The following is an 18,373-nucleotide window of genomic DNA, read 5'->3' on the forward strand; positions in this document are numbered from 1 at the left end:
ATACAACGATGAAGATATCTTCAATGGCGATGAAACTGGTGTCTTTTACAAATTAACAAAGCCAGACAAAACTTTAAATTTCATAACTTCATAAAATCCCGTACAATTGTTAAACTGGCTATCTCATTTATTATGTTTTAAGAACGGAGAATATGACTTCTTTTGTTATTTTGTGTCGATAATACACACAAAACGTGTAAAGTATCGTGTTACACTGTAACCATTGAATTGGATTGTCGCTATTCAGAAGCGCCTTACAATAAGGTTGATTTATGAGATGAACTTGTCCATAAACCACCCAACGGTTACAGGGTTCTTTTCTGGCTGTCTCAAGTATCAAGACTTACACTTCTTTACGAGACAGTGAACAGTAAACACGGGCCGTCCTTCCTTCGGTGCCTTGGATGGCGTCGCGATGGTCCACGCTACACATGGGCTATGAATACATCGATATATCAAAAGGTGAGTCCCTTATTCTTTATACAGACAACAGTATGAGTTAAGACCAGTTAATTCTCGTAATTTATTTACAGTCAAAATATTGCATTTTTTCTTCATTATTATTCTATCATTTAACCAGCGACCTCTTAAGTTTTCAATCTTCATATGGAAAGGAAATATTTTAAAACATATGATGTTGCTAACACAAGGTTAATTTTTCTAATTTTTTTGGCCTAATTTTTGTCAATATTTTTGAGAGGAGAATGCCACAGCACATGGTCAACCATGCAATAAAAACTGCAACTGATACTCAGAAACCAATGGCCACCTGAAGATACAAACATGAAAGTATCTAGATTCAGCTACATCAGCAACTAACCACTACATGCTGCAATACTGTCTAACTACTTGAAGACAAAATCAGAAGCCAGAAGTATCATTTAAAAATCTTTTTACGTAAAGCTATAGGCAAGATTTCTTTTGTTTGATTTTGATTTAATAAGAAAATATCATTAAAAGTGAAACTGGAACAAACCATGAAGTGGAGATATCCAGGAGTGGCTAGTATACCTGTTGAATACAAAGCACGTGGTGTTCGTGTGTATTAAGGTATAAAAAAATTGCTTATTACAAGCTTAAATTTTTATTTTAAGAAGATCTTTTCGGAATTAAATCATTCCATCATCAGTTAAATAAAAAGTTGTTAAAAAAACATTGTATGGCCACTTAAAAAAACTTTCGAAGGACATCCGTATTAAAATATAATCCTCATGGTTTTATCAAGGTAAATGCAATAGACTTAACTTATTGATTATTAAAAAACTGAAAATGGGGGCATCTTACATGACCCCCTGTAGCTGGTGAAGTTTTTTCGACTTAAATTACCTCTGATCTGTTCTGGAGTCTTGGACTAACTGAGAACTGCTTAACTTTTTTTAAGTGGCCATACAATGTTTTCTTAACAACTTTTTATTTAACTGATGATGGAATGATTTAATTCCGAAAAGATCTTCTTAAAATAAAAATTTAAGCTTGCAATAAGCAATTTTTTTATACCTTAATACACACGAACACCACGTGCTTTGAAGAAAATATCAATTTTATCTTTATTTATGTACAATAAATATGATTAATTAATATCTTAGTTTATTTATCCTAGCCAAACTCGTTGTTCAGATTTACTTCTAAGATAAGACGTTCTCACACCTGAGAGACTGAGCTAGATGAGGTCTAACAATTTGCTCCCAAAGAAAGTTATGAGTTTTATTGAAGTTTGTGAAAACCTATACCTTGAAGGTCACACATTGGCTTCGAACTTTCGGAGGTTTATATTGTTATCCATTAACATCCACCATTTCTGATGGGTCATCGCTGAACTGGAAATCTTCCATTCTATTTGGAGGTAAAAAGATCTAAGCTATAAGTCTAACATGTGCTGATTCCTAGCGGCAAGTTACTTAGCCTCCAAGCCAACTATGAGTATGGCTTGGAAGAGAAGCGATACCAGTGCACTTGTAGCCCTTGTTCCACTGGGTCAGATTTTTAGTTGAGTTTGTTAACGTTTTGGACTCGCAAGAAATGGATTCGGAGGCCAGATAAGTAAAAAAAAAACAGGGCTAAAATAGCAAAAAATTCAGGTGAAGATTACATGGACAAAAAACATAAAACTCATGAAGCTAAAAGCTTACGAGAACTTGAAAATCATCATTGTTGGAATTAAATTACCAATATAATTTCACATGAACAAATATTTTCAATTTTTAAAGAATAATTGAGCATTGGGCACCGAGCAAACAGCTTTTCTAAATCGATCCATATAGACTGAGGCTATAAAAAGAAAAAAAACTAAATGCAGTTAGCAACAAAGAAGTGTCATGTGTTTATACTCTGAAAAGATTTAGAGTATGTAAACAGTTTATATTGAAAACTCTTGGTGTCTCCAATAAACGTTTACAAAATGTAGTTGAAACCAAAAAAGTCTCCAAAAAATGGTTCAGCAGAAGAAACCGCTTTAGCTCAGAAACAATGAAAAAAACTTTCACTTACGTAAAGCGGAAGCCGTAAGAATACCAAAGATGAGTGTCATGGCCTAAAGGATGCTACCAAAATTGCTCCTTACCAACTCCTAAAAGGTCAACTTCTAAAATATATTATTTAAGACAACTATGGACGTATAACTTAGGGGTCCATAACCTACAGACTGGAACGACCCATATATTTATGTGACACGAAGGTCAGGCGTCACGTGGATGTCAGGAAATATAATCTTGTCTCCTAAAATATATCAAAAGCCTCCCCCTATCTTTGAAACACATAACTGCATTTAGCGACAATTGTGGAGGCCAAAACAAGAGTCCTCCAACAGTCAAATTTTGGCTCTACATTGTCAGAAACACTAATATTCAAACAGTAGATCATCGCTTTTTTATAAGTGGCCATTCTTATAATGAGTATGACCAAGACTTTGGTTTGATAGAGTTAAAAAAGAAAAGAACCAAAAAGAACCTGTATGTACCTCAACAAGTAGAAAGACTTTCAAACACTTACGCCATATTTCAACAAGAGCGTAAGTGGACTTCCGAGCATGCAATGGTTACGTTTTGACAGGATAAACCTTTAACCCTGTTTTACAAGAAAACAGCTGGAGTTATATCATATAAGAGTTTAGTGAGCTATCTATGAAACCCATTCGAGCTGACAAAAACTCTGCTCTTCTGCCAGATCTCTAGCCAGTATTGATTGACAAAGATTGACAAAATTGATTAAGCAAGCTAAGTATTCAAATCTTCAACAGTTACTTAACTTCTTCTTCAAGTGCCATCTCCGCGGCGGAGGTCGGCAATCATCATAGCTATTCGGACTTTTGAGACGGCTGCTCTGAAAAGTTCATTTGATGTACATCCGTACCACTCTCTCAGGTTGCGCAGCCATGACATTCTACGCCTCCCTATGCTTCTCTTTCCTTGGATCTTTCCCTGGATAATCAGTTGGAGCAAGGTGTATTTCTCTCCACGTGTAATACGTCCGAGATATTCCAATTTTCTTGTTTTAATTATATTTAAAATTTCTATTTCTTTATTCAACCTTCTCAGAACCTCTTTGTTTGTGACGTGTTCTGTCCACGATATTTTCAGAATTCTTCTATACACCCACAGCTCGAATGATTCCAGTTTTTTCATTGATGTCGCATTCAAGGTCCAAGATTCCATTCCATAAAATAAAGTCGAAAAAACATAGCACCTCGCCAACCTAACTATTAGTTCCAATTTTAAATCCCTTGTACATAGCACTCTACTCATTTTGTTGAAATTTGCTCTAGCCTTTTCTATTCTGATTTTGATCTCCTGAATGTAATCATTTGTGGAGTTAATCATTGTTCCCAGATATGCATATTTGTCCACTTGTTCGACGTTGGTTCCATTTATTAGAAGATTCTCGTTATTTCTTTGAGTTTTCGATATTCTCATAAATTTCGTCTTCTTGACATTCATTGTTAGACCATACTCTTTTCCATACTCCGCTATTCTGGTCACCAGTGTCTGAACATCTTCAATATTTTCGGTTAAGATCACAGTGTCGTCTTCATATCTAATGTTGTTAATGGGAACTCCATTTACCTTTGTTCCAGCTGTTTCACCCTCAAGAGCGTTTTTCAGGATCTCTTCGGAGTAGGCATTAAAAAGAATTGGCGACAATACGCATCTCTGTCTCACTTCCACATCTTATTTCAATTTTTTCTGACAGCTGTTCGTTAACACGTACTTTTGCTCGCTGTTTATAGTATAAATTTGATATGATCCTGAGGTCGTTGAGTCAATCTTCTTTGATTTCAGGACATTCATTAATTATTTATGTCGTACTTTTAGGAATGCTTTATTATAGTCAATAAAACATACGTATATATCTTTATTGACGTCCAGTCATCTTTGTATCAGTATATTAAGTGAAAAAACAGCTTCACGCGTTCCTAGGCCTTTGCGATAACTAAATTGTGTATCATTAACCTCTATGTCCAGTTTGTGATATATTCGGTTATGGATGACTTTTAGTAGTAACTTTAGCACATGAGACATCAAGCTAATGGTGCGGTAATCGCTGCATTCTCTTGCGTTTTTCTTTTTGGGGAGACAAATAAAAATCGACGTTAACCACTCTTTGAGTAATACGCCTGAACTATAAATTTGGTTCAAGAGTGTCACTAAAACATCAATGTGCTTCTCATCTAGAATTTTTAGGATTTCTATAGGAAGCATGTCAGGTCCAGGGCTTTTCCCACTCTTCATTGTTACAGTTACAGTTACTTAACTACGTACCTCCAAATTACCATGAGTTTTTGATAAATCTGCGACATAGTGGTCATCAAACTAGAGAACTAGCAAACTTAGAAGAAGCAGAAGTAGAAAATGACGATTTGGATCATCCTTACGACACTAATGTCGATGAATGATAAGCCAATTATGTATTAAGTGTTATGGTAAAGAATAAATTTGTCCAAAAACTTTATGATCTTTTTACATTTTTTGCCTTTATGTTGCATTTCTTAGAGGTAAAATGATACAAGTGCTACTTAGCAACCTGAAAATAACTTCAAAATGAGTAAAGTCAATAAAATTATGATTTTTTGTTACCAATAATAATAATAATGCCTATAGTTACTAAACCACAAAAGAAATACTAGCATTAAAGAATCATGGCAATTACAGCGAAGGCTCAACTTTGAACGCCATTTACTCAAAATTTACTTTTTGTCACTTATACCCCTTATATATACAATATTATTTATATATCGAGCACGGCAAGAAAATGAGTAGTAATGCCATCATTACCATTAGCAGGAGTCTTCTTCAAATGTAATACATCCTAATTATACCAAATGACTCTTTAAAAAAAACGTGTTTCCATGTGGAAGATATAGATAGTTCGCCATGTAATGTAGTCAGCCAGCTTGGCAACTGGGATTTAATTCAAGATCAAGGCCACTATCCGTCAGATCAGCACAACGTGGCCTTCACTTCCTTGCATCCTATTCTCTCTAACTGGCATGGCATAGTTGCATCGTGAATTTTAAATACTGTTCATAAGCGCCGATATGGGATTTTCGGTAAGAATAATTACCTGTTGAAGTGTCGACCTCAAAAGTATTTGTTGTATTTTTTGATAGTTCTGATATTTTTATACACCCGGAACATCAATTTTTGTAGACGAATGATGGCTTCTTTATTTCTTCATTCTTCTAGAGAAAGAGTTCTTGTTTCAGTTTTGGAAATTTCCTTTTCAGTTTATCAACATATTTTATTCAGTTTATTAAAATATTTTTGATACAAAATTTCATATCTTTTGTTTATTTATATTACTAAATAATCTTTAATACTGATTCTGCTATTTTCGAGCTTTTGTTATTATTCAATCAACGGACTTCTATCATTTTATTGGGTTTTGTTTTTTTAGGTTAATAATCAAATCATCATTTTATATTTACTTTAGCATTAATCTCAATAAGACTTTTTGTTAGTGTTTTGTTATTCTTCGTCTTCTTTTTGGAAATATATTATAGTCTTCGGGGGTGTCACTGTTTCCGCTGACGGCTGAAAGAGAGAATTGGTGTTTTGTTATTCGAAATATTTATTTACTTATATACGGGTTGTTATCATTAAAAAATAGAAGTAATTATAAAATAGTATATTAAAGTATAAGTGGATATTGAGGTCTTTAAAACAAACGCGATTTTTCGACCACGTCGGCGTAGCCAGAGTACAACCACGTACATAGATTTTTCAGTCAGGAAATCCTTCGCCTTCCTGGTCCCGTTTTCCTTCTACTTTTCCTTGAAGAATTAATTGCAACAACTCATATCTTTCGCTGTTCCTCATGATGTGACCGAGGTATTCAATTTTGGCTGTTTTTATTGCGGTTAACAACTCTTTTTCATTTTTGCATTCTTAATAAAAGCTCCTGGTTCCAGTTCCTCTTTTTTTAAGAGCCTTTGAAGTTTTCCGTTTGAGATACTACGACACTCTCTGATTTTTACATTTACAACGTACTTGTATGTTACAGATTTTGGTCCCTTTGATGCCTCGGTATGCTCATTCGGGCGGCGTTGTTGTACTGGAACTCGCTGGACAAGTCCCGAAATATAAGCATTTTGACGAGAAAAATCCCCCAAACTCCAAAAACGAGAGAACAGCCCCTTTCTGTCTAATTCACTAATAAAATTATTGCAGCGTTTTACACACCCACAAGTTGTATTCTTAAAATTCTTTGCGGGTATAACCTTGCCTTTGCTTGTCAGATACTCCTTCCGAGCATTCCTCTGTGTTTTACGTTTAACTCGCTTATGATCGCCATCGTGAGGTACACGTTTCTTGCCTTTTCGTACATTATTTCCGTCACTGACTCTATTATTTTCACAAATATTATTTACACTATTCATTGTTTCTGTATACAAAAAAGAAAAAAAAACACACTTTTTAGTCGTTAATCTGATGCAGTTATCGCGAATCAGGTAAAAACCATACAATACAATACGATTAGAAGAACCTCACTGTTCACGTCAGCGACAATCGTAGAACTACCGACAGCGCACGATGACGGGTGGTGTTATGAGTTATACCACTATTCCACAGAGCGCGCGGCATTTCGTTCAAAAAATAATACACCGTTATTATCTCACTAACCTTGAATATTTGAATTATACCACTTCTCTATGGAACACATTGCACCACTAGGTACCCACAACTGGTATATCTCAAAAATTCAAATTTTGTGAGTTATACCACTTTTCCTCTGAGCGGCTCAAATCATAGCATTTGAATATTTTAGCCATTTTTTGAAATGCAGATCTTGCTTTCTCTATCCTACATTTGACTTCTAGGGAATGGATCCAATTTTCATTGGTGTTCGTACCAAGGTACGTGTATGTTTTTACTCTTTTTATTGGTTGACCATTCACACTGATTCTTTCAACTTGAGAAATTTATATCGTGTCAAAAATATATATAATTGCTGAGAACTGATTTATTTATATTTATTTTTCCTACTCGGCTATGAACATCAAAACTGATTTATTTATATTTATTTTTCCTACTCGGCTATGAACATCAAAACTAATTCCTAGAACTCAGTAGTCTCAGCTGTATATTGCCCACCAAAGCATAAAAGACAGTCAGATTTGTATATAACATTTTTGAACTCCCAAGGAAGTAGATTCATCGTCGGACGTAATTTCAATGCGAAGCATATTAAATGGGGATCAAGATTAATCACTACTAAAGAAAGGACAGAAAATCTATTGATCGGCAGATCAGAATAAAAATCCTTGACTTGATTGACTTTTTCAAAATCTGATTTCATTCCCATTCTCGTAATCCCTAGATTGTTTAATGCAAGAAAAGATTCGCAGAACTTTAGAAATGAACTAGAAGACTCCGTTAACTTTTCATTATTACCTGTACTTTCAAAATGATATGAAAAGATCTCAATGAAAAGACTAAATGTTAACATCAAAGAAAAGATATTAATTACAATACATCAGTTTGATTTTATAGAGAGCTACTCCACGATAGACCAGGTACATAGAATTACTAACATCATTGAAAAGGCAACAGAGGAAAAACAAGTCTGTTTAGCGATCTTCTTGAATGTTAAGCCAAGCTTTCAATAGAGTATGGCAAGAAGGCTTTATCCATAAATTGAATACAATACTAAAGTTTATTCGTTTACCAAATTCCCATCAGTAAACATGAGCACGTGTTGATATTCGCCGTCTCATTCGTCAAGAGGCTATAAAATATAATTTATTACCGTAAGCGAGACAGATTCTCATGTTACAGATCCCAACTTGTGATCATTTTAAATTCTAATTGTATCGTGTTGATTTTTAAGTTAATATATTGTGTTATATTTATGTTATAGTTATTGTTAAGTTATTTACTGGTCGTGTTATTTTTTAGAGTTTAGTTTAATTGTGATATAATGATTAAATTTCAAGAAATTCTTACACTAACAGTTTCAAAAGTAAATATTTTTAAGAATCATATGATACATAGGTCGTACATCAGTACGACCCTGTTTGGCTTACACGTGGTTCTATTGACGATTGGGAATTTGTAGAATGAATAGGGTATACCGCAGCAGTATTCACAATTATTACAGTCGTACATAACTGAAAGATACCTCAGAATAAAACAGAAGGATTCCTGCTCAGAGTTAAAGGGAATCAATGCAGGACTACCGCAGGAAGTGTGCTAGACCCAGTTCTCTACTTTTTGTACACAAGAGATATCCCTGAACTCTAAAATGGAACAATCGCAACTTTTGCGGCTTACAAAGCTATTCTGAAAGTGAGAAATAATCACAAAGAAGATGCAAGAAATCTACAATCTTCAGTGAACAAAATTGATGATTGGAAGAAAATATGAAGATCAAAATTGAATGAGATCAAAACAGTCCATGTGAATTTCCCTAATAATAGAAAGTAATATGTTCCAATTGAAATAAATGACACCTAGATCCCTATTGCAGATACTGCGAGGTACGTGAATAGCATCTTCATGCAAGACTGTGTTGGAAGGTCCATGTAAAGAAAAAACGAGAAAAACTTCAACGAAAATACTAAAAATTGTTCTATTTGCTTGGAAGAAACACTTCTTGTTATCTACAAACAAATACTCAGGTCGGTATGGTCACACGATGCCCATCTCTGGAGAAGAGTCAGCAAGAAAAATATTTTTAAGGATACAAAGCTTTCAGCAAAAAGTATTAAGGAGAAGCCTGTATGCCCCATGGTACGTTAAAAACAGTTGCATTCACCGAGATTTGAAGATATCGAGGCTCTTTAACTGTTAAGGCGGGTACACATTTGCGAGCAGAACTGTTCGCGAACCGTTTGTGAACGCTATATTCGTTAAAGGTGGGTACACATATGCGAGCCGAACTGTTTGCGAACTGCTCGTGAGCTGTTCGCGAAGAGTTCGTTAAAAATATGTTTATGTTCAGGCTATTCAATACCCTAAGTATCTAATAACAAACCGAGAATTTATTTACTTCGTTATTCTAAACATTTCGGTATTTTGTTTACATTATCTGTTATTAATTTCTATCGTTACTTTTGAATAAGCCGCGCACGTTCAGCAATTTTGTTTAACCGAATGATCTCATCGCACACTTAGCAGAAACAATTTATAGACACAATTTATAGTTCTGCGAACATTCTTTGTGTTCGTCCCAAAAACCGACAGCCTGTGGTTTCTGACGAGCAACGAACGAACAGCTCGCAAGCGGTTCGTCCCGTCGTACAAATTAACGAATATAGCGTTCACAAACGGTTCGCGAACAGTTCTGCTCGCATATGTGTACCCGCCTTAATGTGTACGGCAGAAAAAACCGCTTGCGTACTGTTTCATCGTGACTCGTCGCGAACCAAATTGTTGCGGTTTATTTCACGACTTCAAAGGAAGCTCGGCTTTCAGTTTGGACGGCGCTTACTAGACGCAGCGAACATTTTTATTGTGTCATCAAATCGACATTGTGTGAATGACGTGTTCCTCCTAGAGAGACGTGAGAAAACAGTAAACTGATTATTGTCATGGACGTATAAATAAAGATAAAATCTTTATTTATACGTCGATGATTACTGTACATAATTTTATTTTTGTTAAACAAGCAAAAACAGGAACATAAATCAGTACCCAAATTATAAATAAAATGAATCATTTCGCACATGTGTGTTCGTTGTTGGTTTGTCGCTTTCCATGGATCGAGATAAGTATGCGATTAGTACGATGTAGAATATTTTTCAAGGATCTGTACGCGTACTGTACGTATACCGTTCGGCTCGCATATGTGTACCCACCTTTAGATAACACAAGAGTTAGTAATAAGACTGAAAATGGTGAAGTCATTCGAGTTAGTGCAGTGAACAGTTCAAAAGAAAAAGCGCGGTTTGATGTACCCGCTTGTGTAAATAATAACTGTAAGTAAGGAAAACCCTTTAGAAACATTAATTGCAACTATAGTTTGAAGTATTCGTTAGTATCAATGTAGGATGAAAAAAAATAGTGTTAAGACACCGTTTGAGGGGGCTTCCTAATAAAAAAGCAAGCAATTGGAATGAAGATAAGAGGAAAAGTCCAACAAATTGAAAAGAAAAGAATAATGAGGGAAGCTTTTAGTAATCTAATGAACTCTAATAATAAAGTTTTGTTGGCTGATATATGAGAATGGAGGGAGAAATAAACTTTAGGGGGAAAATCCTACGGATGAGTTCGAAGTGAGTCAATACTGAAAAATCCAAAGCAAAAAGAGGTTGTTCTGATGGTATACCATCAGGAACTAGATACGACTTCACTTTAAATAATTAATAAAAATAGCTATGAAAAGAAACAAATTTGCTGTTGCAATCGTAAAAATCTTTCTAACGGTTCCCAAAAGTTTCTGAATGGATGCCATCATATTTTAATTTGTTTTCTTGATTAGTTGACAATTAAATAAGTTTTTGTAGTAGTTTCTTGTCTGTTCTCCATCGGCTAATATTGTTTCTATATTTTACTGTATTTTTGAATCCCTTTAATTGTTCACCTACGCTAATGGCAACTGCGGGTACGCCTTGATTTGAACGTTTGATAAAAATAGAGGTATTCTCTCTACATGCTGAATGCCCACACTTTTTTGTTTGGATAACACACGTTTGTTTATATTCGAGCTTCTTTTAAATATGTATTAATCACGCCTATTTGAGGACTCGTAATTTTCCAGTCCATAGTAATATCTTTCACCTATAATTTGTGTAACATTCAATCGATAAAGATTTTTGTAGATTTTTTATTTATTGAATCCAATTCCAGATTTTTTACTTTATAAATGTTTATAATTTTTAAACCACGATGTAGTCGTAAACAGATTGATTTTTATGAACAAGAAACAAAATATATTGAAATGAGAAATACGGTAAAAAAATTCATTATATATTTTAATAAGGGAGAAAAGATCCAACAAAATAACCCTTAACTAATCCACACGAACGTGTAAAGTGAGAGACAATATTTACCTCCCTACAAAATCTTGCATTTCTTGTCCGATCAGTTAAAGACAACAATACAAATGAACAACACGAAGTCAATGAAATTCCTTGTGCTGACTGCCTCGATCTTTTACATAGGCTAAACCAATCGTAGAATCCAAAATAGGATTTATAAACATTTAATTTCTGTTCGTAATTCCTATTCAATTTCAGCTCTAGTTCTAGATAGCCCTCATCCGTTTCTATAAACCAAAAATTATCCAAGAAGCCGTAGAGATTGGACGACGACCAAATTGTCTCAATAAAATAGATGACGACACGCGGTTGCCTTCTACGTGGAGAACTCTCCTAAAGAAACCATCGTCCACTCCACATACAAAATCAATTGCCACCGTCAAGAATCTTAGTGCCAAACCCCTCGTCATCATCAACGGTATACATGAACCGTCCGCTGTTCCCAGAAGCAGTAGTACAGTGGGTAGTTAAGAGATCTGAGGTCTAGGGAGATTGAGATCTCGGAAGCCCTTAAAACATCGAAACAGGATGTAGAATGCTCAATGTAGACATAATCGAATCATAATTTGATATTAATTTTTGTAATATTAATCTTAGCTTTAGGTTTATTTTAATAAAACAACAGAGTGTCTTGTAACTCACAGGATGAATAGTTTTAGGCTGCACGATTGTTTGAAGTGAAGTATAATTAACATTTAGAAATTATATGACACAATTATTTCAAACAAATAATACTCTTGTAAGAAAGAAATAGCATTGTTCTTGATTCTCTTTTTAGGTTTGTATATTTGTTATGTGATTTGTACATGAATATTGTAATTAATACGATAATAATGTAATTTATACGATGATTTTATTAAGATACTATGTAGGTACATAAATAATAAAAATTTGCTACAAATATGGCAAACATTCAACTAAGGAGATACATTATGAAACCTATTTTATAGTCAATACATACCAACATCTAATCTGCTATATTAAAACTCACCTGAAACAATAATTAAATAACAATTAATATTAGTAATTAAGAAAAAAAAATTAGTAGGGTTAGAAATTATAATTTTTTGTTATATAAGTATCGTTATGTAGTATCTTATCCAAACTATTCTCATTTATCTATTCGATGTGCGTGCGATAAACACTTCTAGTTGTTATTCCGGTGCTTCCTTCCTTCTTCAACATTACCTCTTCTTCATGTGCCCCCTCTCACCGGAAGTTGGCAACCACCAACTAGAATTCTTCTTTATGTTTTGCTAATCGTATAATTTATTGGGCTGGCCTCCCTAACGTCCAACCTTTGGCGTAAGTTTCGCAGCAAGAGAACCTCTGTCGTTCGATGCCTCGCCTTCCCTCAACGATCAACTGCAGAAAACCATAGGTACGACATTAAAGATAATGCAGGAAAAAACTGGCACCAGATAGGTCAAGGCAGACGAAGATGAAAATAACAAGCGGAAGCCTAATTCCAGGAAGCCTATGTCCAGAAGAGGCTGTTAAAGAAGAAAAATCATAAGATCACCAATAGAAATAATTAAAAGTATTAAAAATTGGGAAGAGTCAGAAAAGTTGGAGAACTAAATTCGCAAATAGATAGGAAAGTGTGAAATAAATAAATCTGCGACACATCCGATACTAGGGATTCATGAATACTTTATGAAAAATGGGAAAAAGAGGAGTAACCACATCAAAAAATATAAAAAAGGACGTTCTATACTGTTTTCTATAATCCTACGGGATTTAAAGGTGTAGATGTTAATTTTCATGAAAATTAATAATTTAAAATCCTATAACTAAACGTAGGATTGAACTCTTTAACTGTCCAATATATAACCAATCGTCTAATCTTAGCCCAAAGTGCTAAGGAATTGCGCTATTACAATTATTAGAAGTTAAATCATCTCCTAAACTATGACCGCCATTAAGATAGTTTAAAAATCTGCCAATCTTCATCCAGATGTCATAAAAACCGAGGAATTTTGGCCGTACGCCATATTTGCACATCAGCTGACCAACCAAAATATTTAAATGAACACATTTCGAATTGTCAAGGACAGAGTCGAGATTCACTATGAATCCAAGTGGAACGTGTATGTGTTCATTCATCTTGCCAAAAACAATACTGAACAGTTTGAAATGTTTACAGGGCAAGCAAATTTTTAAATTTTACTATTTTGTTTAATTCTCCTTCTTTAGATACGTACATAATGTTCGTCATGTCCTTTCATATACAAATAAAATCACAAAAGATTGCAGTGAATATTAAAAACAACGAGTATGATGTTATATGTATTCGTTAATGATTGACAGCATGTTAAAGGCTCAAAAATGTTCGTCAGATAGGAAATCACAAGCGCGAAAGTAATTTATTTAGTATATAAGTACCTATTTGACCTTAACCTTCGGTCGGGCGCGGTCGATCAGATTGATATACAGCGGAAATGTTTTAAGCTAGTACTTTCAACTCGTAAATAGTCGGAAATTTCCTTCACCAACAGCTTCTTATCTCGCATTCTCCTATGGAACAAGGAACGAGACCGGTTAGTCATACGTAATCTGTGCTAGAACGAAGATACTTCAATATTGTTCAGACTGACACACTGCGCCCATACGTGTACTAAAATAAATTTTTTTAATTTGTAGATATTTTTGTATGTAAACATAATCATTTACGTTTTGGAGGATGTAGAGGATCCTACAGATATTGAAATGCTACAAAGAATGTTGTTTGAAGATGGCGAAACTTACAAGACGATTTTGATCATGAGGAACATACAAACGAGGAATATAAAATCGAACTTCGTGAAGGCGATTCTGATACGAAGGATCTAACACAGAGGATAACTTTTTTTTTAAGACAAGTAAAGGATCGCATCGCAAATAATTCTTCAAAACCACATAATCTTATTAGCAAGTTACCGGGTGTAATAGGTGCTGAAGTAACAGCAAAAGCTCCTGTAGAATGTTGGAGTAGCATTACGGATGACGAAATAATGGGTAGCTATAATTGTACTACAAACCAACCAATATATTGAAAATATTAAATCACTGTTCAAAAACTTCTCTTCTTGGGCCTTCCTCAGCAAATGGTTTAAGTCCAAGCCTGTTTTTAGCCTCTATTATGAGTTAATACAGACAAGAGAGATGATTTCTAGAAGACCACCACGCCTTTCGTTTCTTTGTCTCAGTCCAAAATGTTTAATAACTTTATAATATTTTGCAGTATGTACTTCAATAAAAAATTTGCATGAAAATACCCCAGGATGACGTCTAGATCTTGGTTTGGGATAGGGTCAATGTGGTCTTCTAGATGTCTACAGATGTGATAAATTATGTCAAAGTTTTTTGTAAAATTCCATTATAAGTTCTATGTTACAAAGAACGTCTGTTTAATATTCCATTACCGCCTTCCTTTTATCACGAGATGGGGCACTTGGTTACAAGCAGAATTTTTTATGCGTTGTATTTTCAAGGAAATCAAAGTTTTATTACAGAACTAACAGATTCCACTTCAGCAGCTCTGGAGGAATGTAAACGCCTTGTTCAATTACCTAATGTACCTCAGAATCTAGCTTACATAAGCTTAAATTTTAAATTTCTTTTTGAGTACATAAAAACAAAATTTGACTCTGTGAATCAGTCAATATTTGCGCCAATTTTGTGCATATATATGCGCAAATTTGATCTGTTTTCGGTTGCATATATTCCAGTCTCCACTTATCATATGCTTTTTACAGATTGATTAAGGCTATATCGAATTACTATTTCTCTATTCGTTGTTTTTGCGATGATGACGATGTTTAATGTAAAGTTATCTGTTTTGATTTGTTTCCTTACGTTGTATGACATGTACATTTTCAGACACTTACATATTGTGACAGGTTTCTTCGAAAACTATTATTTACCTGCGATAAGCGTTCATAATATCCGTCATTTAGTCCGGATTTAACACAAAGTGACTTTTTTGTATTCCTCAATCACAAAAACAAATTGGGAAGACGTTTCTTAGAATTTAAAAAATGGTTAATGCGTTTGAACATACAATTACCAACTAATTTTGTTCGAGTGGAAAAGGTGGTTTGGAAATTAAAACGCACATAAAAAACACTGTACTGACTTATAACTACCATAAATTCAAGATATGATAAATATTTGTTTTGTAATTTTCAGTCTCAAAACTCAGCAGCAAATGCTTATATTTTGCCTGATACTTTTATATAGTCCCATTTTATACATTTTTGTTTTTAGCAAAACTAGATTTTGGAAGCAGACTTTTCAGAGCTCAATTTTGGAACTTCTAGTTCATATTCTCAATCAATATTTTTATTTTTAAGTAATTCGTAAACACGCGACACATCCCTTTAGCACCGGCTACCTTCCATTCGGCATTTCACCGCATTCTGTATTTCATGGGCATCTGCGGGCAGCGGGGCATGCGTAGGAGACTATTTAATCACGATACTCGTATCAATGCCAAGGTCTCGGTCTCGATGTCTATGCCGGGGAGGGACTCAATGGGAGCTCTGTTATGCGTCATAAAAACCAACGACGACTTTTCTCCATCAGCGGGTACATAAGGAAAATCTTTTTCTACACGACGTTTCCTTTGTCTTGATCGAATTTTTATCTTTATCATGTAGTTTTTTACAAGAGTAAATCGGGAATGTTTAATAAAAATGAACTGATATGGAAAGAAGCGTAATAAAATATTAAATTAAAAAAAAAAGGATATTTTAGTTTACCTAGTTACAAAATAACTAAAAGTGCTGTTAACGTACAAAAATTATTCTTATAGAAAGTAACTGCCAAAAATAAGTATTTTGAAAATGATTTTCGGGAACATCAAACAAAATATTTCTAAGTAAATTTCTGTTCCATTCCCAAAAATAATAATTAAAACGTAAAACGACACAAGAAAATACGAACCACATTCAAAGTATTATGGACTATTGTTATTAATAATTTTAAAAACAAAAAGTTCAAAAACTGATAAAACAATATTTAGAACAAAATTACACTTCCACTCCCCAAAAATTAATTAGCTTAGGACTAACTTATAAAAAGAAATAATGCAACTTTTCTTGATTCAGTCCGTTTTTAATCTCTGAGAAATATGCATTCAGACGTTGATATTTACGTTGTCCAAAGTTTTGTTTACTCAAATATGTGGTAAGTTGATCATTCTCCGTTTTAATTAATTGTAATATTAAGAGATCCTTTTTTGTATATTTATAGAGTCCCAATAGGTCGGTCAGATAGCCAAGCGGGCTGGGCGGCAGGTTCTCATTCGCTTCACTGCGAGTGGTTCAGTGGATGTGAGTTCGATCCCCAGCTCGGTGTACAGAAAACAAAAAGGCTAAACGCAGCAGTTTAAAATTCTAAATGAATCTGCGGCTTAGACTAGAATATGCTGGTGTCTGATCGGCCTAAGGTGGAGCAGTACGGCAAGAGATAAGGGCTTGCGGCTCAGTGATACTCCTCCATAGATCCCTACCGGAATATAGTCCCACTAGCGATTCATTTTAACAGACCGTCTCTTTTTGTTTATGTCACAAGCACTGATGATGGAATAGTCATTCCGAAAACGTTCTGTGATATAGTCCGATACAAAAAAATAAGGATATGTGCCAAGACCAAATTTATTTAAAATATACATTGAAGATACAAGAAACGATTTGAAAAATAAATGTAAAACACATAGGGAGCTATTGATTTCTTTCAAATTCATTGCATTTCATCTATTAGTTAGTTTATTTGACGTTGTCATTTTAGCATAATGTCTCCGTACCGAAAGTAGAGAATTACGAATTAATGAAGATGCTAATTCATGCGTTCAGAGATACATTAAAAACCTAAACGACAAAATATTGAATTGTAATGAAGGATCTATATTATAAAATTTAAATATAAAACGAACTGCTACTTGAAAAATATTAATAATGAATAAAAAGTATGCCATTATAAATTAATGGATTTTTAAGTGATTTAAATTTGATTTATTTAATAAATTGAAAATAAAAAATTGTTGACGGTTAATTTTATCACATTTGAAATCAGCTAAGTTTATATTTTAGTTCTGTGCTTCAAAAACAAGACATGACCTCATCATTTATTAATTATTTAATATTAAAGGTAGAGTACAACATAATTTATAATTATAATATTTTGCATAGTGTCTCCGTATACTAAATACAGTCAGAAGAAAGATTCAGCACGGAGGTTTCGACATGCAAGATGCCCAAAACATCGAGGCAATGGGTGGAAATGATATGTACAAATATCTCGGAGTATAGCAAGCGCGGAAAATCGACCATAAACAAATGAAAACTGAACTTCGGAGTTCGTGCGAAGAGTAAGACAACTAAATCGGTCATATCTTAATAGTAAAAATTTGTTTAAGGCATTAAATACATACGCCTGTTCCGCGCTGAGCTACTCATTTCGTAGTAAGTGGTCAAAAACGGATATAGAGAGTCTTCAGAGGAAAGTAAGAATACTTCTCACAAAGGCGCAAAAACATCATCCACGCAGTGCAACAGAGAGAACAACACTACCGCGATATCAAGGTGGAAGAGTACTCATGGACATAGGTGAGCAACTGGATAAGCAAGTTGCTAATTTAAGAACTTATTTTCAGGTGCAGGCTGAGATATCTACTTTACCTCGAGCAATTTGCGCAGTAGACGATACCACGCCCCTTAAACTGAGGGAACTAGAAATGCGCATAAACCACCTAAATAAGAGCAAGAAAAAATGCGCACCTGGATGAGTAAAAAATCTGCATGGGCGACATCTCAATGAGATCAGCCAAGAATATGTCGACAATACAGCGTCGAACTATTGGTTGACATCAGGAAAGATGTTTCTCGAGAGGGTTTCCTACTTGCCATTCAGGATTAG

The 18,373-nt window shown here is 34.4% G+C and overlaps 1 protein-coding gene across 7 annotated transcripts in view; it reads right to left on the reverse strand.

Annotated features, from left to right (window-relative positions):
* The window catches only part of ERR (estrogen-related receptor), a 109,877-nt gene that overhangs the window by 44,264 nt on the left and 47,240 nt on the right, over positions 1 to 18,373 (reverse strand). Inside the window, exon 2 of one of the 7 annotated variants that reach the window (XM_072535769.1) lies at positions 12,435 to 12,464. The exons of 3 other annotated variants lie outside the window; for them this stretch is intronic. In XM_072535769.1, coding sequence (XP_072391870.1) covers positions 12,435 to 12,440 — 6 coding nt within the window. In that variant the 5' untranslated portion in view covers positions 12,441 to 12,464. Of the gene's footprint in view, positions 1 to 5,267; positions 5,307 to 5,556; positions 5,841 to 5,920; positions 6,027 to 12,434; positions 12,465 to 18,373 lie in introns of those variants that run through there. 3 more of the 7 variants (XM_072535771.1, XM_072535772.1, XM_072535770.1) reach the window with 3 other exon arrangements.

This window comes from Diabrotica undecimpunctata, chromosome 6, assembly GCF_040954645.1.
Source record: "Diabrotica undecimpunctata isolate CICGRU chromosome 6, icDiaUnde3, whole genome shotgun sequence".
Taxonomy (NCBI): domain Eukaryota; kingdom Metazoa; phylum Arthropoda; class Insecta; order Coleoptera; family Chrysomelidae; genus Diabrotica; species Diabrotica undecimpunctata.